Source organism: Rhinopithecus roxellana, chromosome 9 (assembly GCF_007565055.1).
Source record: "Rhinopithecus roxellana isolate Shanxi Qingling chromosome 9, ASM756505v1, whole genome shotgun sequence".
Lineage (NCBI taxonomy): Eukaryota > Metazoa > Chordata > Mammalia > Primates > Cercopithecidae > Rhinopithecus > Rhinopithecus roxellana.
The window spans coordinates 61543090-61564131 of record NC_044557.1 but is presented as its reverse complement, the minus strand read 5'-3'; the positions used below and the strand labels follow the sequence as shown (position 1 = coordinate 61564131).

Here is a 21042-nt window from a genome sequence, read left to right as displayed (position 1 = left end):
GTCTTGAATGCATAGGCTCAAGACATCCTTGCACCTTGGCTTCCCAAAGTGCTGTGAGCCATGGCACCGGCCTGAGTAACTAATTCTTAAGATTCATAGGCCTAATATACTAAAAAACTTCTTAGACATAGTTCCCTTAAAAATGATTCACAGTATAGTTTGCTTCAATTGTAATTTCTCATCTCTAAAGTTTCCCATTAGTCTGCCAATGTCTTTTCAAAGAGCCATACTGGTTTTCTTTTCAAAAGGGTAAGGAATTTGTCTCTCCATTTAATTCGCTTATAGAATAATGTTTTAGGTTTAAGTATCTCATTGCTGGTCTTTATTTGGTTGTCAGCTGTTTCTTGTTAGAACTTAATTAAATGTAAACTTTAATAACTTTTTTTTTTTTTTTTTTTTTTTTTTTTGAGACGGAGTCTCGCTCTGTGGCCCGGGCTGGAGTACAGTGGCGGGATCTCAGCTCACTGCAAGCTCCGCCTCCTGGGTTTACACCATTCTCCCGCCTCAGCCTCCCGAGTAGCTGGGACTACAGGCGCCCGCCACCTCGCCCGGCTAGTTTTTTGTATTTTTTAGTAGAGACGGGGTTTCACCGTGTTAACCAGGATGGTCTCGATCTCCTGACCTCGTGATCCGCCCGTCTCGGCCTCCCAAAGTGCTGGGATTACAGGCTTGAGCCACCGCGCCCGGCCTAATAACTTTTTAATAAAAGAAAACAATCATGTTAGAAAGACTTTCTCCAATGTTAACCACATTGGGTTAGTTAACCACATTGGGTAGACTTATTTTGCCACCAGAAGGACACCAACAGCAGAAACAGCAGCACTTACTGGCTATTTATTATATTTGTTATATGTGAGGCAGTGTTCTAAGTGCTTTATATGTATTAACTCATTTAATCTTCTCAGCCATACTGTTGGGGAGGAATTACTATTTTTACAGATAAGGAAATTGAGGCATAGAATAATCACGTACCCTGCGTAAGGGCAAAGGCAAGGAAGTTAAGATTGAAACCCAGGTAGTCTGTCCTGAAAGCTCATGCTCTCAACCACTCCATTATGCTGCAGTGAATTCATTCACTCCTGTGTGCCAAGAAAAAGTTCTATTCAACATCTGACTTTTTTTTTTTTTTTTTTTTTTTAGGCGGAGTCTCGCTCTGTCGCCCGGACTGGAGTGCAGTGGCCGGATCACAGCTCACTGCAAGCTCCGCCTCCTGGGTTTACGCCATTCTCCTGCCTCAGCCTCCCTAGTAGCTGGGACTACAGGCGCCCGCCACCTCGCCCGGCTAGTTTTTGTATTTTTAGTAGAGACGGGGTTTCACCGTGTTAGCCAGGATGGTCTCGATCTCCTGACCTTGTGATCCGCCCGTCTCGGCCTCCCAAAGTGCTGGGATTACAGGCTTGAGCCACCGCGCCCGTCCAACATCTGACTTTTTACATGGGTTACAATAATGCTGTTCCTTTATGGTCAAGATAGTAACAGATTAATGTATGTCTTCAAACTGGAGGGTCAATATATTAATTATATCATACTGTAAATGTAAATCTAACATAATATACTTTGTGGATTAGTAATCTCAAATACTAAATCATTCATTTTGGAAATTCAGAAGTAATAATTAAATTCACTGAGCACCAATAATAGAGCAGAATTAAAGATGGTGACACAGAAAACAAAGCTTACAGAGAAAACGTTGAAGAAAAACTCTGGACTTAAAAAGACTGCCAATACAGCAAAACAAAGTTGAGGAAGATGGTGTTTCTGATACATATTACTTTGATTAACTACAGAATCCTGTGAATACATGTTTTAAAAATCTTTTATTTTAGCAGCCAATCATGTTTTTCATATTCAAAGTATCTTAATATGGATACAATAAAAAGTGGATCTATTCTGTCCAAACAGGAAAGCCTGGAGACCTGTCCACTCAATTTTCCTCTGCCTCAACCCACAGCAGCCCAAGATACCTTACTGCTTTTCCTATAGTCACTCCTATCATTGTTATAATCACTCCTCAATTCTATTCTGCATGTAGCTGATAATTCTTCCAAAAGCACAAATATACGTTTTTTTCCTCCCAAAAATAGTGCTTTCACATCCTTGTAAAACCTTGGATTTAAATACTTCATACACAGTCAGCCCTGCGTATCCATGGGTTTTCCATTTGTGGGTTCAAAAATATTCAGGAAAAAAACGAATGAACTGTGCCTGTACTGAATATGTACAGACTTTTTTTTCTTGTCATTATTCCCTAAACAATACAGTATAACAACTATTTACACCATACTAGGTACTACAAGTAATCAAGAGATAATTTAAAATATATGGGAAGATACATGTAGATTATATGCAAATACTATGCCATTTTATCATAGGAGACTTCAGCATGTGGGGATTTTGGAACCTGAAGGGGGTCCTGGAATCAACCCCCCATGGATACTGACAGATGACTGTAATTTACAGAGCTTTCATGTTCACCCATTACCTCATTAAAACCTCATAACAACCAATGAAAATAGATATGACACGTTATTTGCTCGATTTTACAGCTCCCAGATAAGTGACAAAGCCCAAACCATATGAGGTACTACATTTTAGAGTCAGGACTAAAATTTGTATCTACTGTCTAAGCTAGTACTGAAAACCCCCAGCTCCTTAATCTTTAGCCAGCAATTCAAGGCATGGCACTTCACAATATGGTCCTCCCTGATCTTTCTCCCCTCATCTCCCTTAATCTGTAAAAACTGTGTTTTAACCACTGTGTCGCAAGCTTACCTTGATGATTACTATCATCACCAAGGCTGTACCAGAGAGTGGTTAAGAGCATGAACTCTGGGGCCAGACTAGCAAGGTATGAATACCACCTTCCTCCACTTAACTAACTGTGTGGCCTGGGTAAAGCTAGATAACTTTCCCTTGTCACAGGTTTTTCATCTGGAAAGTGTGGAAACAAATAAAACCTACCACACAGAAATGTTTTAAGCATTAAATGAGATAATAAAATCCAAAAGACTAAAACCAGTGCCTGGCACACTGATTTTTATTGTCATTCTTATTACTACTGAGCACCTATGTATAAAGGCTTTCACTAGGTCCTGAGTGTATAAAAGAGTACTAGTCCCCACTTTCAGAGGGTTCTTTACTTGGAGAAGCAAAACATATGCTTAAAAATGGTGAAAAACCCCACAGGGAACATATAAAAGTGCTAATAGTAGAAAACAGTAAATAGTAAAAAAGGATGTGAAATAAAAATTCAGAGAAAGTAAATTTTGAGATTTAGGTTTGTGAGGGAAAAACCTCATATATTTTTTTTTTTAAATGAAGATGGCATGAACTTTCTGAACATACAAACCATATTCTTCCTTTCTAAAATGAGTTTTCCTTTAACTAAACTTCTGTTGGCAACTGGGTTAGGAAAGTAGTTTTCCACCAGCACAAAAATGTGTGTACACTTCACAAATACAAAGCCATTCCTGTATATTTAAGTCAGTCTATTATACTACCTAGGAGGAGAAACAGACATTCATTTAAAACAAAAAATTTAAAAACTAGAAATACTACAGAGCAACTAGAAGAAACTTTATGTTTAAATATTGCCTCAATCATGAAAATTCAGTTTTAATTCTACAGGTATTCAATAATCAGGTTTCAAGTAGTACATTTGGTATTAAATTATATTCTTATGACCTTTAAAGGTGAGAAATTAGAATTAAAATTAAAACATAAAGCATGAATTCAGGGTGCTAGAAAGAAAATTCTGAAAAAAATAACTGATAATTTTTAAAAGGACATACTTAACCCAGACCATTCATCATCGATATAGGGTTGATTACGGCTAACATCCCACTGATAATCAGAAGTGGTAGACTGAGAAACTGGCTCAGCAGTAGACCCTTAAATGAAAAACGAATGCAATAAAATTAAAAATGGAATTTCCTAATGATGTTTCATAACAATAGTTCTATACTTTGACATGGAGACTTTATTTTTAAAATTTCTCCTAAAAGGAAAAATTCAGACATTAGAAAAAGAGTTAAGTTAAAAGGAAAAGTAGAATTGAGGGTAATTTTAGATTAACTATGATAATCACTTGATCAAATTCAATGATCAGAAATTTATGTTTTCCCTAGCACCAATCCATTACATTTTGTGTTTTGTATTATACGTCAACTCGTTACCTACAATTTTCTTTTCTTTTTTTTTTTTTGAGACAGGATCTTACTCTGTCACTCAGGCTGAAGTGCAGTGGCATGATCATGGCTCACTGCAGCTTCAACCTCGCAGGCTCAAGAGATCCTCCTACCTCAGCATCCCAGGCAGCTGGAACCACAGGCTTGTACCACCATGCTGGGCTTTTTTAATTTTTTCTTTTTTTGAGACAGAGTCCCGCTTTGTTGCCAAGGCTGGAGTGTAGTGGCACAGTCTCGGCTCACTGCAATCTCTGCCTCCTCGGCTCAAGCAATCCACCTACCTCAGCCTCCCAAGTAGTTGCGACTACAGGCACACATTACCATACCCAGCTAATTTTTGTATTTTTTGTAGAGATGGGGTTTTACCACATTGCCCAGGCTGGTCTTGAACTCCTAGGCTTAAGTGATCCTCCTGCCTTGGCCTCCCAAAGTGCTGGGATTACAGGCATAAGCCACCACGCCTGGTTTCCTGGCTTATTTTTTAATTTTTTTTTGTAGAGAGAGGGTCTCCCTGTGTTGCCCAGGCTGGTCCTGAACTCCTGGCCTACAGGGATCCTCTTCAGCCTCCCAAAGTGCTGGGATTACAGGCATGAGCCACTGTGCCCTGCCTACAAATTTCAAGAAGTCAAAAAAAAGTTGTTTTTTCCTTCTTCTTAATGGAAAATAAAACACAATAGAAATCTCTGCCATTGATCATTTTAGTCCTGGATGTTTCAGGGCTATGTATCCTCAGAACCCTGAAAGAGGGAACTAGAAAACGTCTGAGTTACCTAGAATCTTTTGGCTTTCTTCATTAAAAAAATAGGTGGTTATCTAGAGAGGTGAGGCAGAGAGAAGCCAGAGACAAGAAGAGTTGCAGGAGGTCTAGAGACTAAGTTCAAGTGCATTTAAAGAAAACAAAATATTATTTCATAAGTTTTGTCTGTTTTTGTTTTTTCTCAGGTGAGGGGAGTAGGTTGGGTGAGAGTGGGTTCACACAGTCTTTTAGGAACCTGATGAAAGCTGTGGTAGTCTACTGTCCAGAGCTTAACACAAAATTTTGCGTATAGTTTTGGGGGCATATGAGTCCACTGACGCCAGGTCAAATCCCTTGCTTTATAGATATAAATTCATTTTAGGATGTAAATGTAAAGCAGTGGTTCTCCATCAGGCACGTGTGTGCACGCGCATGCGTACACACACACACACACACCCCTTTTGAATCGGAATTTACTTGTGTACTGGAGTCCTTAGATGACTCTGATATGTATTTTGGATTCAGAGCCACTATATAAAGAAATGGTTAGGAAGAAAAGATACTTGATTAGTATAAAAGTGTTACACACAATCACGTCCTCCTACCAGAGTCCTTACTAATTTATAAATTTCTTCTTGGTTACAGATGATCTTACAAGCAGCATTACACTAATATATTATCTGCTTGATATATACTCTCTCTCTATATATGTTTAATATGTACATTTTTTTTTTTTTTTTTTTTTTTGAGACGGAGTCTTGCTCTGCCGCCCAGGCTGGAGTGCAGTGGCCGGCTCTCAGCTCACTGCAAGCTCCGCCTCCCGGGTTCACGCCATTCTCCTGTCTCAGCCTCCCGAGTAGCTGGGACTACAGGCGCCCGCCACCTCGCCCGGCTAGTTTTTTGTATTTTTAAGTAGAGACAGGGTTTCACCGTATTAGCCAGGATGGTCTCGATCTCCTGACCTCGTGATCCGCCCGTCTCGGCCTCCCAAAGTGCTGGGATTACAGGCTTGAGCCACCGCGCCCGGCCAATATGTACATTTTAATGTAAACTTTAACCAACAGAGTAACCCTATAAAATTCACATGTAATAAATACATTATCTGCTTAGAAGCAGTACTGTAACACTGGTGCTATTCCTTTAGCAGCCCACACTGCTTTCTCTGCATATATGAAGGGAATAGCATGTGTGCTGTACAGAGTCATCAAATGAAGAAGCAATAAACTTGTACCTCTGGAACTGAAATATGGTCTATGAGATCAGAGTTTAGCAAACTATGACCCACAGACCAAATCCAACCATCAGGTTTTTATATGGCCCATGAGCCAAGAATAGTTCTTACATTTTTAAATGGTTAAAAAAAAAATCAGGCCAGGTGCGGTGGCTCACGCCTGTAATCCCAGCACTTTGGGAGGCTGAGGCAGGCAGATCATGAGGTCAAGAGATGGAGACCATCCTGGCTAATATGGTAAAACCCTGTCTCTACTAAAAATACAAAAAATTAGCCGGGTATGGTGGTGCATGCCTATAGTACCAGATACTTGGGAGGCTGAGGCAGGAGAATCATTTGAACCAGGGAGCCGGAGGCTGCAGTGAGCTGAGATTGCGCCACTGCATTCCAGCCTGGCGACAAAGCGAGACTCTGTCTCAAAAGGAAAAAAAAAAAAAAAAAAAATCAAAAGAATAATATTTTATAACCAGACAGTCATTTGCTTACTGTCTCAGGTTGCTTTCCTGTTACAATGGCAGGGTTGAGTAACTGCAACAGAGGCTGCATGGCCCACAATGCCTAAAATGTTTACCATCTGTCCCTTTATACAAAAAGTTTGCTGATCCCCCCTTTTTTTTTTTTTTTTTGAGAGGGAGTCTTGCTCTGCCGCCCAGGCTGGAGTGCAGTGGCCGGCTCTCAGCTCACTGCAAGTTCCGCCTCCCGGGTTCATGCCATTCTCCTGTCTCAGCCTCCCGAGTAGCTGGGACTACAGGCGCCCGCCTCGTTGCCCGGCTAGTTTTTTGTATTTTTTAGTAGAGATGGGGTTTCACCGTATTAGCCAGGATGGTCTCGATCTCCTGACCTCATGATCCGCCCGTCTTGGCCTCCCAAAGTGCTGGGATTACAGGCTTGAGCCACTGCGCCCGGCCTGCTGATCCCCTTTCTAAGTTAGTGATTCCAGACACTGTGGAACTACAAAATTAGTAAACTGGGTCCACGAATTCCAAACTAAACAATGTCTCCCACAACATACACACACACACACATATATATGTTTTAAGACAGAGTCTGTCACCCAGTCTGAAGTGCAGTGGAGCACTCACGACTCATTGCTCATTGTAGCTTCAACCTCCCAGACCAATGCAATCCTCCCACCACAGCCTCCTGAGTAGCTGGGACCACAGGCAAAACCACCATGCCTGGCTAAGTTTTTTAAAAAAATTATGTAGTGATGTAGTTGCCCAGGCTGGTCTTGAACTCCTAGGCTCAAGTGATCTTCCCACCTCAGCCTCCCTATGTGCTGGGATTATAGATGTGAGCCACCACACCTGGCCTCCCATATTTATGTAATATTTGTTAAATACATATAGCTTCTATATGATTAACAAAACATATATCCATTTAAGTAATGCAGCATTGACAGTAGTTTATTAGTAATCATGTATTTTATAAATCAACAGATACTTAAGAGTTATTATGTGGGAATCCATACCTGAAAGGGTTAGTTTTAAACTCATGATGAGTAACGGTGAACAGAAGTAAAATGTCAAATTGTAACTAAAAGTATGGTAGGACTACCTTAGCAACAGAAGAGTATGAACCTGAAGGGAAGGCCTTTCGTGTGTATTTGTCTGTGTGCCAATGCACTGTCAGTGATCTCAAGCTACAGAATCCTTACTCCCCTAGAGAGAGGAATTAAGCCATTTGCACATAAGAATTTAGGTCTTCTCTTCTTGTTGTAAAGGCCTCTGCCACTTTATAATACCTGCTGTTTATATTGATGGCAGTACTTGATGTTGATTAGCTCTTCAAATAACAAGCACTAAAATTAAACAAATGTTTTTGTTAGCTGAACAAAAGACTGTTTTCACATACCAGAAACAGCAGAGTTAAGTGTGAGAGATGCAAAAGAAGCAGAATTCTGTTCAGAGGTATTCATTCCCCTATCCACACTAGACCAAGCAGCTGTTAAAATAAAAAACATCACTTGGAACCTTCAATTTGCAATCAGATTTGAAAGATATGTAAAGATTTAAAACTATGATAATATTTAAAGATAATCTTAGAAATGAGAATCACTTATTATAGCAATAGCTACTATTTACTGAATATTTATTATGTAGCTGGGCCCCTTACACCAACCACTTCTAATCCTTACAGCAACTTTGCTAGGCAGTTTTGGAGCAATTAAGTGACTTGCTAATAGCTAGAAAACAGAGGAGCCACGAATGCAACTGAAGTCAATTCCCAAAGCCTATGCTCTTTTCCACTGTACCAAGCTGCATTATTATCTATCATAATTAAGCAGCTACTTTGGAATAGCACTGAACTTGGTACTTGACTTCCATTACAACAAATCCTCACAATCACATAAGTACGAGGTTCATACAGGTTAAATAACTAGCCTGAATGTCCATAAAAGCTATCACGTAGAAGAATAGAGATTTATACCTAATAGGTCTGTCTGAACCAGTCCCTGTTCATTCCTCTATACCATGCTACTTTCTCAATATTTTCAAGACATTTCTTTCTTATTTTGAAGAACGTAAACCTCCATGAGATGAGTCACATCTGTCTCTTTTCAGTGACCCATTACAAACCTAATTTAATATAGTTCCCTTTCAATTTCAATGAAGGTCCTAGTCTATCTAGGCAGGAACTCTTAATTTGCTTTTTAATATTATCTGTAACAACATTAAGCAAATACCATCTAATTTATGTCCTAATTATGAAATGCTACATAGTTTTTATAAGTAAACTGTAGGCTGGGCGGAGTGGCTCACGCCTGTAATCCCAGCATTTTCTGGGGCCGAGGCGGGCCCATTATGAGGTCAGGAGTTCAAGACCAGCCTGGCCAACATGGTGAGACCCCATCTCTATTAAAAATACAAAAATTAGCTGGGCATGGTGGCACGTGCCTGTAATCCCAGTTACTGAGGCGGAGGTTGCAGTGAGCCAAGATCATGCCAAGATCGTGCACTCCAGACTGGGTGACAGAGCAAGCCTCCATCTAAAAGAAAAAAAAAAATGCAAATTGTAAATATCCCAAAAGGTCACACAGTTCCTAACACTACTCCATAAAATTCAACCATTTATTTTACCAAATATGAAAGGATGCTTCACAGCATAGAAATTAATGCTTTCTTCTTTGCTGAAAATGAGAGTGGGAATTTTTTTCTTTTTGAGATGGAGTCTTGCTCTGTTGCCCAGGCTGGAGTGCAGTGGCACGACCTTGGCTCACTGCAATCTCCGCCTCCCGGGTTTAAGCAATTGTCCTGTCTCAGCCTCCCGAGTAGCTGGGATTACAGGCACGTGCCACCATGCCCAGCGAATTTTCTGTATTTTAGTAGAGAACAGGTTTCACCATGCTGCCCAGGCTGGTCTTGGACTCCTGGGCTCAGGTAATCTCCCCGCCTCAGCCCTGCAAAGTGCCAGGATTACAGACATGAGCCACCACACCCAGGCAAGGGAATGTCTCTTTCAAACAAGTTTTGATACTTTTACACAATTTTTCAATATAATGGGGAGGAAGGGAGAGCAAGCTTAAGAACAATATAATTAAATGATCTAGAGTTTGATTTTTAAGGGTGTTAGCTTTAAAAGAGAGGGGCCGGGGTTGGCGGCTCACGCCTATAATCCCAGCACTTTGGGAGGCCGAGGCAGGTTGATCACCTGGGGCTAGGAGTTTGAGACCAGCCTGACCAACATGGAGGAACCCCGTCTCTACTAAAAATACAAAATTAGCCAGGCGTGGTGGAGCATGCCTGTAATCCCAGCTACTCAGGAGGCTGAGGCAGGAGAATTGCTTGAACCTGGAAGGCACAGGTTGTGGTGAGTCTGGATTGCGCCATTGCACTACAGCCTAGGCAACGAGCGAAACTCCATCTCCAAAAAAAAAAAAGAAGAAATATTTTTCTAGTTACATACTAAAAAGTTTCTAGTGTCTATTGCTCCCTCAAATTGGAAGAGATAAAAATATCTGCAATAAGCACGAGAGAAAAAATTGTACGTTTAATGCACAAGAAAGTATAACTAGATTTAAAAAATAAAACAGTAGGCAGACATGGTGGCCCACATCTGTAATCCCAGCACTTTGAGAAGCCGAGGCAGGTGGATCACTTGAGCCCAAGAGTTTGAGACTGGCCAGGGCAACACGGCAAAACTGCGTCTCTGCAAAAAATACCAAAATTAGCCGGGTGTGGTGGCACATGCCTGTGGTCCCAGCTACTAAGGAGGCTAAGGCGGCAAGATCATTTGAGCCCTGGAAGTCGAGGCTGCAGTGAGCAATAATCACACCACTGCACTCCAGCCTGGACAACAGAGTGAGACCCTTTCTCAAAAAATTAAAAACAAAACAAAACAAAACAAAACACAAAGAGCTCATTAGACAAATGGGAAAATGACACGAACAGACAATTCATAAAAGAAATAAAAATGACCAAGAAAGGGCCGGGCATGGTGGCTCATGCCTGTCATCCCAGCACTTCGGGAAGCCAAGATGGGTGGATCATGAGGTCAGGAGTTCGAGAACAGCCTAGCCAACATGGTGAAACCCTGTCTCTACCAAAAGTACAAAAATTAGCCGGTTGTGGTGACAGGCCCCTGTAATCCCAGCTACTCAGGATGCTGAGGCAGGAGAACCACTTGAACCTGAGAGATGGAGGTTGCAGTGAGCTGAGATTGTGCTGCACTCCAGCCTGGGCGACAGAGCGAGACTCCATCTCAAACAAAAAAACAAGGAAAAAAATAAATGACCAAGAAAGTTATGGAAAAATTTTCAATCTCATTAGTGATTCTAAAAAGTTAACCAAAATAATTTACGTACTTTTTGCTTATTGAATTAGAAAAGGCGGAAAAAACAAAATCCCCAACCTTGGTAAGTATATGATAAATGGGCACTTACACTGATGCTTTGAGTATAAATTAGAACAACTCTCTTAGAAAATACTTAGGCACTATGTAGTGGAGCATCACAAACATTTATATTCCCTTTAATCCAATATCACTCACAAGACTCTGTCCTTAAGAAATAACTGCCAAACATGGCCAGGTGTGGTGGCTCACACCTATAATCCCAACACTTTGGGAGGCTGGGGCAGGAAGATCACTTGAGGTCAAGAGTTCGAGACCAGTCTGGCCAACATGGTAAAACCCCATCTCTACTAAAAAAATACAAAAATTAGCTGGGTGTGGTGGTGTGCGCCTGTAATCCCAGCTACTCGGGTGGCTGAGGCACGAGAAATGCAAATGCTGGAACTCAGGAGGCAGAGGTTGTAGTGAGCTGAAATCATGCCACTGCACTCCAGCCTGGGTAACAGAGCGAGACTCCATCTTAAAAACAACAACAAAAAAATCCCAAACAAATATATTCAGTAAAACATTATCTACAACGGGTTAAAAAAAGGAAAATTGGCTGGGCGTGGTGGCTCACGCCTATAATCCTAACACTTTAGGAGGTGAGGTGGGCGGATCACTTGAGGACAGGAATTTGAAACCAGCCTAGGCAACATGGTGAAACCCCATCTCTACTAAAAATACAAAAAAAATTATCTTGGTGTGGTGGCGTACGTCTGTAATCCCAGTTACTTGGGAGGTTGAGGCAGCAGAATTGCTTGAACCCAGGAGGCAGAGGGTGGTGTGAGCCAAGATCACGCCATTGCACTCTAGTGGGGCAGTGACAAAGCGAGACTCCATCTCAAAAAATAAATAAATAAATAAAATACTTCTTGAATAATATGGGAATAGTTAAGTAAATTATGCTAACATTATAGGGCCATTAAATACACTTACAAAAAGTAAGGAAAATGTTCATGTTACAATGTTACGTGGGGACTAGGGGAGACATAAACATGCACATTCAATTTGAGTTACATCAAACACAAAAATACTAAAGTAAAACTATAGGCTGGGCACAATGGGTCACGCTTGTAATCCCAGCACTTTGGGAGGCCGAGGCTGGCAGATCACCTGAGGTCAGGAGTTCAAGATCAGCCTGGCCAACATGGCAAAACCCTGTCCCTACTAAAAATAGAAAAATTAGCTAGGTATGGTGATGCATGTCTGTAATCCCAGCTACCTGGCAGGCTGAGGTAGTAGAATCGCTTGAACCCGGGAGGTGGAGGTTGCAGTGAGCTGAGATCGCATGACTGCACTCCAGCCTGGGAGACGGAGCGAGACTCCATTAAAAAAACAAACAAACAAAAAACAGCAACAACAAAAAACACTATACACAGTTGCGGACAGGCGAAAGGGAGAGAGAAGAAATGTAAACAACAGTGGTTGTCACTAGGTGGCACAGTGATAACTGTGGGATTTTCCTTATCATTTTGCAGTTTCCCACGTGTAATGTGGATTTCTTTTCTATAATACACACACAGACAGACACACACACACACGAAAATTAACTTGCTTTTAACTTGATGGCTCTCAACAGAAATAAGCTTCTCAACTATTGGTCTTTATATTAAATCCAGAGGAAAATTTAATTATAAATGGGCACTTTGCAGACTGTAAAATACTCTGTAAGTGGATGTTATCAACTATACTTCCATTTACTATTTTTATTTAGACTCAACAGAATTGTTGAAATTAATCAAAAAGTCTACTTACACATTACATGTATCCCATCACTAAGAATATATAATTACACCAGTTAGCTATGTTGATAATCAAATGTGATAAAGTATGTGAAAGCACTATGCAAAGAGTAAATGATAAATGTTATTTACTTATTTAGTTCCCACCTTCCTCTACAAAAAGGATGTGAGATGAGTTAATTATTACTATTATTTCTGCAGAGCAGTACTTATTTTTCTGTTCATAGTTTTTCCTATTTCTGAAAAATTAAAAATGTACAAGATTAGTAATTTTAAATAAATTTTTCTAACACTTCTTACCAATGCCAGAAAATATTGAACGGTCACTCCAACTCCTTCCCCAGTCTTTTCCATTTGCATTAGCATCTCCAGTGTCTTGACTCCAGGCAGATGGCTCAGTTTTCCTCTTTCCTGCAGAAGCAGGTGAAACGGAGTTCCACTTCTCCTCACCTGCACTGATCTGTGAGGAGAGTTTTACAGACTTTTCATTCCAGCCTCCTCCATTGACAGTGAGGTTTTCATTCAATCCTGAAGAAACTTAAAGAAAAGAAAATGAAGATTAAAAAACAGGTACATTACTTCTTAAAATTGGGATATTTTCACATTTCTATGATTGCTTGACTTACATTTATCACTCACTTCCCCTACTATCCTTTGATCACCAAGGATTGCCTTTTAATTTAAAAACAGGAGGCTTGAACATAACATATATACTAACAAAGTTGTCAACAGCAGAATGACTTGCTCGAAGGAAGTACACCAGAGCAAACAGGAAAATGACACATATTCTGAATACTCACCCACTAAGAATATGAAGACATCTCCTTAGTTACATGTTCTTTCCTTAATTATTTATGTGTATTACATTATGTCTCAAGCAACGATTCTAAAACCTGGCTGCACATTAATATTAACCGAAAAATTAATTAACAATAGACTCTGAAGCCTCAGCCCAGACCAATTAAAATGAGAATCTTTGTGGTGGAGCCCACATATCATTATGTATGTATAGTGTATGTATGTACACATACACGAAAACACATAAGTGTACAGATAAGTACATGTTTCTTTTTACATATATGTGTGTTCGTGTTGTTTTTTAAAGCTTCCTGGATAACTAATGTGTAGCCAGGGTTGAGAACCACGAGCATGAAGGAAGCTGACAGTGCTAAGAACAAGCACTGAAAAGCCTGAAATGAGGCTGGGCACGGTGGCTCATGCCTGTAATCCCAGCACTTTGGGAGGCTGGGGGCAGGCAGATGACCTGAGGTCAGGAGTTCGAGACTAGCCTGGCCAACGTGGTGAAACCCTGCCTCTACTAAAAACACAAAAATTAGCCAGGCGTGGTGGCAAGTGCCTGTAATCCCAGCTACTCACGAGGCTGAGGCAGAATTGTTTGAATCCAGGAGGCGGAGGTTGCAGTGAGCCGAGATAGTGCCACTGCACTTCAGCCTGGGCAACAAGCAAAATTCTGTCTCAAAAAAAAAGAAAAAAGAAAAAAAAGCCTGATGCCTGTAATCCCAGCACATTGGGAGGTCGAGGTGTGTGGATCACCTGAGGTCAGGAGTTTGAGACCAGCCTGGCCAACATGGTGAAACTCCGTCTCTCCTAAAAAATACAAAAATTAGCCGGGTATGGTGGCGGTGCCTGCAATCCCAGCTACTCGGAAGGTTGAGGCAGGAGAATCGCTTGCACCCGGGAGGTGGAGACTGCAGTGAGCTAAGACCACGCCATTACACTCCAGCCTGGGAAACAAGGGCAAAACTTCATCTCCAAAAATATAAAAAAGCCTGAAATGAGAAGGTGCTTTTTTCATTTCCAAATTTATTTTACAACAACACTTTTGTTTTCAGGTCAGGCGTAACACTCTACTTAATTCAATCTTTATCATAAATGAGTAAATAAAACATTTTCTATTTATAAAACAATGAAAAACTTTAGACTATAGTCCATTCATTGTGAAAATATTTGAACTGTCAAGGAAGCAGTTAAAACATTATAGGAACTAAGGCTTTTTTTTTTTAAACATACAAGCATCAAGTATTTTATCCGACATATGCTATATTAAACCCAAGCCCAACAAAAATCTTTCTTCTCTGCTGACTTAGTAGTGATATAAACAAGATTCAAAATTGCATATAAGTGACTACTGAATGTTTTTATATATGGGGGAAAAAAGACTAGAACATACCAAAGATTGTTAGAAGTGGGAGTGATTTTTCTTTTTATTTATTTTCCAAAATCTCTGGACTGTGATTATGTTACTTTATTAATTAAAAATCATTTTAAGACCTTTTTCTTTCCTTCTGTGTCATTCATGTGAGGAAAGAGATATGTATATAAATTTCTATTTTGACGGGCCTTCAATTTAAGTTATATGTAATTTCTCTCACCCTGAAGTGTAGAATCTCCTTTTCCAGATTTAAAGTTGCTAACTTGAACATTTAGATGAGAATCACCTGGTTAAAATAGAAATAAAATTTATTTAATACTAAATAGGCCACTATGCACATTAAATTAGGAGTAACACATAAATTAATTTTTACTTATTATCTATTATAAATTGCTCCTTCAAGTGCTAAATTCTTCTACTGGAAAAAAGTCAAAAGTTCCCTGTTGGTAAGGAATTGAGTTTTCTGGTTACCATATTCTTAGTCAACTAAAATGCCAATAAAGAACCTGGAAAACTGCCTACGTACAGACAGAGTTTGCTATTCTATAACAGTTATCAAGATTATTTTAAGTAGGAACTGGAGTATTGGGCTCTGTAATTGGATTCAACTTTGCCACCTCTCAACAACACCAGCTGCCTTTTCAACAATCCTGGAAGCAAACACATCAACTTATGAAGAACTTTGCCAGTATTTGGGACCAGGACTTAGGAAATATGGCAAGAGGTGAGAATACACATTATAACACAAAAATACTATTTCTCTGACACTAAAAAGCATAATGATCACAATGTTTAAAAAAACCAGCATGACATAGGATTGTGCAAGGATGGCATGCACAAGACAGTGAAAAAGAATCAACAAAAATACTAAAGCATAGCTAACATGTAACAGCGAAAATGGGTAAGTAGAAGTCATTGCTGTACCATGGCAATAAATTCCACCAAGTTATCAAGCAAAAAATAAAAGGTAACAAGGCTAAGAAAATGGCCTGGAAACAACTGAGGTGTGGGGAGGTGGGAAGATCATTAACAAAAAGACAAGGAAGATACGCCAATGCTTTCAAGCAAATTGAACAGTATCACTTTGCAGACTGGTGTCTCCAGGGTAAAAATGATGGTAATGTAAAGAGTGGGCTACCAAGAAGCCACCAGTATTGGATAGTATGAACATCTGAAATATCAATACTTGAGAGAAAGAACATTAGCTCAATCTTTGAAGTTGTGGTCTAGCTCTATCAAACATCTATGATATTCTCAAAAAGCTGGGGTGATAAGAAATCCAGACACAACCTGCACTAACCAGAACATGCATGATTCATCTTGGAATGAAAGCTCTCAACATGCAAAATGGTGATAAATCATTTCATTTAATAAATGTCTTATCCACTCTAAGGAACGGAGATGCAAGAGAGCTGGGGCAAAGTGATACACACTAGAAAAGTGGCAACATCATTTTCTCATATGACTCAAGGCAGAAAGGCAAATTTTAATTTAATAGGCCATTCATTAGCCAACATGTAACAACACTGCTGGTATTCGGTAAACCGATACACGGTTCACAATACTCTCATGAAGAAGGGTATATCAGCACAATGATGTTAGCATTCAAAATAGTCAGATTTTGACATAATGATATTTTGTACATCCGAATAAAAGGAGTTTGATTTGATGTACCACTGTCTTATGTTCCACTAATATACCTTTATTCTTCTTGGAACCAACAGGAAATGATGCGGTTGTAAGTTGCTCGGTGGTAACTGTGATGGTATTTTCTATCCCAGGGATAGTTGAATCCAATGAACCAGAATCAGTCAGCACCTTATCACGTTTACGTTGCTGTCGTTTCTCTCTGTGACTAATTTTAGTTTCCCAGGCTCCTGACACAGCCCCAGAAAAAAAATGTTATTCAGTAAGGGGAAGACAAAAAAGTTGTAGTTTTGGGGGAGAAAATGGGGTGGAGCACATAAAATATCATGATAAATTTAGATGTTAAGCTAAAACCAAGAGTGTTGATTATATTAACTCATCCTAAGAATGTGTTCTAATTTCATTATGTTGTTTTAGGCAACTGCTATTATTTATTCTGGTAATTTTTATCAAATCTGTCATCTATGGTTTAGAAAAAGTGACATATATAAGTCATCTTGTCTATCTTTTTTTATCTTGCTAGGTAGAAGTGATAGGAGAGTATTATATATAATCACTAATACATGGGTTTATTAGGTGATGAGAATAAATGACTTCTAATGAATTTTGTACAAAGTCTTTCAGGAATGGTATATTTAAGAACCATGTGGGGAAAACAAACAAACAAACCATAATTCCAGGAGACAAAGACAAGATGAATGACTTTTTAATTGCTCAAAATACTGAGCTTGACTTTTAAATTTCAAGGCAGTTCTCTTCAGAAAAAGCACTACTGGATCCTTAACAAAAGTGTTTCCTAACAGTGTCACAGCTCTATATAATAAGGTCTACAGTAATAAAAAAAGAGCTAAATACAAAATAAAGTAAAACAAATGCAGTTTTTATATAACACACTTTGATAAAAAAGGATTAAAAAATTTTCTAGTCCTTTCCCTTGCTCAAGTACCTTCATCAACTTCCTTTCCATCATGGCGTGAACTGTTTTGCACTGCTTTAGCATCTGACTTTGATTTCTTCTTATTTTTCTTTGACTGAAAGTAAAATAGAATGTTACTTAATATTTCATTATATTTTTGATAAGTAGGAGTCAGTAAAATACATAATGAAATGTATGATGCTGACAACTAAAAAAAATTTAATGTTTGATTTAAAAAACTTAACATATTAAGTGGCAATAATAATCATATGAGGTTACCATTGAGTGAGTGGTTACTATGTGTTAAGTATTCTGTACTCATTTCCTTATGTATTCCTTAAAAGAAACTTGCTGGACAAGGTATTAGCCCCATTTTAGAGATGAGGAAATGAAAACTCAGAGATGTTAAATATTAACTAAATTGTACCACATCACAATGTTAGTAAACTAAGTCATAATAGGAACTAGGTCTGTCTGGCTCCAAAGTCTGTGCCCTTCCACATCATGCTAATATAAGTTACATCATAAATAAGGTACTGTAATACGGTGTTTTCGAAGCAATAAAATTAAAACCTATTGCAACATGTTCAGATGAAAAATTATGTGGTGATTATTGTTTTTGGATTGCATAAAACAGATTGTTGCTATATTCTATGTATAACAAATTAATGGGTCAATTGTACATAGCAGGTACTATTTTTTCAGTTTCAAAGCAACGTTAAAATACCTAGGATTTGTATACAGATGTTTAATAATAGATAAAATACCTATATGCATACAAGCTATGGTTGTTTTCGAATGATCTTCCAATTCCCTTCTGCTAATATTGTTTTATCCTTTCAAAAGCTTGCTAAAAACGAAATAAGCCATAATTTCTGTATTTAGATAAGTGCTTCCAAAAGAGAATTAACATTTATACAATAGTATTTTTATACATTGTATTCACTTATTTAGCTATTTATTGACATCAGCTATGTTTATATATTACCGCACACTCTTTTTTTTTTTTTCCCCGAGACGGAGTCTTGCTCTGTCACCCAGGTTGGAGTGCAGTGGCGCGATCTCAGCTTACCGTAACCTCCGCCTCCCGGGTTCAAGCAATTCTCCTGCCTCAGTCTCTGGAGTAGCTGGGATATTACAGGTGCCCGCCACCACACCTGGCTAATTTTTGTATTTTCAGTAGAGACAGGGCTTCACCATGTTGGCCAGGCTGGTCTCGAACTCCTAACCTTGTGTTCTGCCCGCCTTGGCCTCCCAAAGTACTGCACACTATCTTAAGAGGCAGTAAATGAATTTGAGCAAGTGAGTAAGCAATGACAGAAAATTGTTTTTCCTACCAATAAAAAACCTGCATATATTCTCAAGTGACATGATCTCTTGAAAGTGATTAAAAACTGTCTTTGACAAGAGATTATATTTAAAAACTAATTTTTTTACTGACCTCATAATTGATGTGCATTTGTTCGTTTCATTGCATGTTCTCATCATTAACATGTATGTTTAATATACTGTTTTATTACAGTATGTATATTTAATATACTGCTTTATTACATGTACCAAACTAGACTCACATCCACTTAAAAAAAAAAGGTATGTGGAGATACCATCCACATACCGTAATATTCACCCTTTTAAAGGTGCACAATTCAGTGGTTTTTAGTATATCTGAAGTTGCACAACTATCAAAATTATTTATTTTTTTTGAGATGGAGTCTCGCTCAGGCACCCAGGCTGTACTGCAGTGCCGTGATCTCAGCTCACTGCAACCTCTGCTCCCAGGTTCAAGCAATTCTCCTGCCTCAGCATCCCGAATAGCTGGGATTACAGGTGCCCACCACCACACCTAGCTAATTTTTGTATTTTTAATAGAGACAGGCTTTCACCATGTCGGCCAGGCTGGTCTTGAACTCCTGACCTCCAGTGATCCGCCTTGGCCTACCAAAGTGTTGGGATTATAAGCATGAGCCACTGCTCCCAGCCTCAAAATTATTATTTAATCCCAAAAAAGAAACTCTGTAATGGTTAGCATTTACTCCCAGCTCCTCTTTTCTCACTGGCACCCATGATTCTACCTTCGGTCTTTGTCTTTACCATAGCCACTCTTAAGTAAAGATAATATATTGAACGTCTGTCAATTACAGTTGAGCAGAGGCAGCAAACTTTTTCTGCAAAGGACCAAACAGTAAATATGTTAGGCTTTGCAGGCCGTAATAGGGTTTTGGAGGAACCACACAACTCTGCTCATATAGCATGAAAGTAGCCATATACAATTTATAAACAAATGGGTGTGACTATGTTCCAATAAAATTCTATTTACAAAAACAGGCATCTGGCTGGATTTGGGGTGTCAGAGTTTGCTATCCTTGGTCTACAGCAGTGCTGGCCAACAGAAACATAATGCAAGCCACATACATATTTTTAAAAGTTTCTAGTAGACACATTTGTAAGTTAAAATAGGTGACAATTTTAATATTTAACACAACGCATCTATAATACTGTCATTTCGACACGGAACTCATATTAAAAAAGCAACACAATAAGATAGTATGTAAAAGAAAACAAAGTAAGTCTTCGAAATCTGGTATTTTACACTTAACAGCTATCTCAATTTGGACTAGGTGCTTTTTATTATTATTATTTTTTGAGACGGAGTTTCACTCTTGTTGCCCAGGCTGGAGTGCAATGGCACAATCTCAGTTCACTGCAACCTCTGCCTCCTGGGTTCAAGCAATTCTCCTGCCTCAGCTTCCTGAGAAGTTGGGATTACAGGGCATGCGCTACCATGCCCGGCTAATTTTGTATTTTTAGTAGAGACGGGGTTTTTCCATGTTGGTCAGAGTGGTCTCAAACTCCCGACCTCAGGTGATCCATCTGCCTCGGCCTCCCAAAGAGCTGGGATTACAGGTGTGAGCCACCGTGCCCGGCCAGACTAGTCACATTTTAAGTGCTCAATATCCACATGTGGCAAGTGGCTACCATACTGGACAGTGCAGGTCCACAGGAACTGAAGTAGGTATCCCCATTTTACAGATAGAAACTGAGGCCATAAAAAGTGTTTAACATTGCTGAGTGTGGTGGCTCACACCTGTAATCCCAGTAATTTGGAATGTTGAGGTGAGAGGATCACTTGAGCTCAGGAGTATGAGCCCAGCCAGGGCAACACACGGGGAGATTCTATCTCTTAAAAAAATCAGTGCGGGTGGTGGCATGCACCCGCATGCCAGCGGTTCCAGCTACTTGGGTTCCAGCTACTTGGGAGGCTGAGGTGGGAGGATCACTCAAGCCTGGGAGGTTGAGGCTGCAGTGAGCTGTGATCATGTCACTGTATTCTAGCTTGGGTAACAGGGTGAGACCCTGTCTCAAAAAACCCCCAAAAAACAAACAAACAAAAAACAAAGAAGAGTGTCTAAGAGGCTGGGCATGGTGGCTCACACCTGTAACCCCAGCACTTCGGGAGGCTGAGGCGGGCAGATAATGAGGTCAGGAGATCGAGACCATCCTGGCTAACACGGTGAAATCCCGTCTCTACTAAAAATACAAAAAAGTAGCCAGATGTGGTGGCAGGTGCCTGTAGTCT

General features: G+C 39.6%; 1 protein-coding gene across 3 annotated transcripts in view; it reads right to left on the bottom strand.

The window, feature by feature from the left end:
* Positions 1 to 21042, bottom strand: part of MTDH (metadherin) — an 85255-nt gene that overhangs the window by 27429 nt on the left and 36784 nt on the right. The window contains exons 3-8 of one of the 3 annotated variants that reach the window (XM_030937559.1): positions 17496 to 17580; positions 16603 to 16779; positions 15123 to 15188; positions 13030 to 13266; positions 8009 to 8098; positions 3792 to 3890 (exon numbers count right to left, since the gene is read on the bottom strand). In XM_030937559.1, coding sequence (XP_030793419.1) covers positions 3792 to 3890; positions 8009 to 8098; positions 13030 to 13266; positions 15123 to 15188; positions 16603 to 16779; positions 17496 to 17580 — 754 coding nt within the window. The remainder of the gene's footprint in view (positions 1 to 3791; positions 3891 to 8008; positions 8099 to 13029; positions 13267 to 15122; positions 15189 to 16602; positions 16780 to 17495; positions 17581 to 21042) is intronic. The other 2 variants (XM_010385628.2, XM_010385631.2) reach the window with 2 other exon arrangements.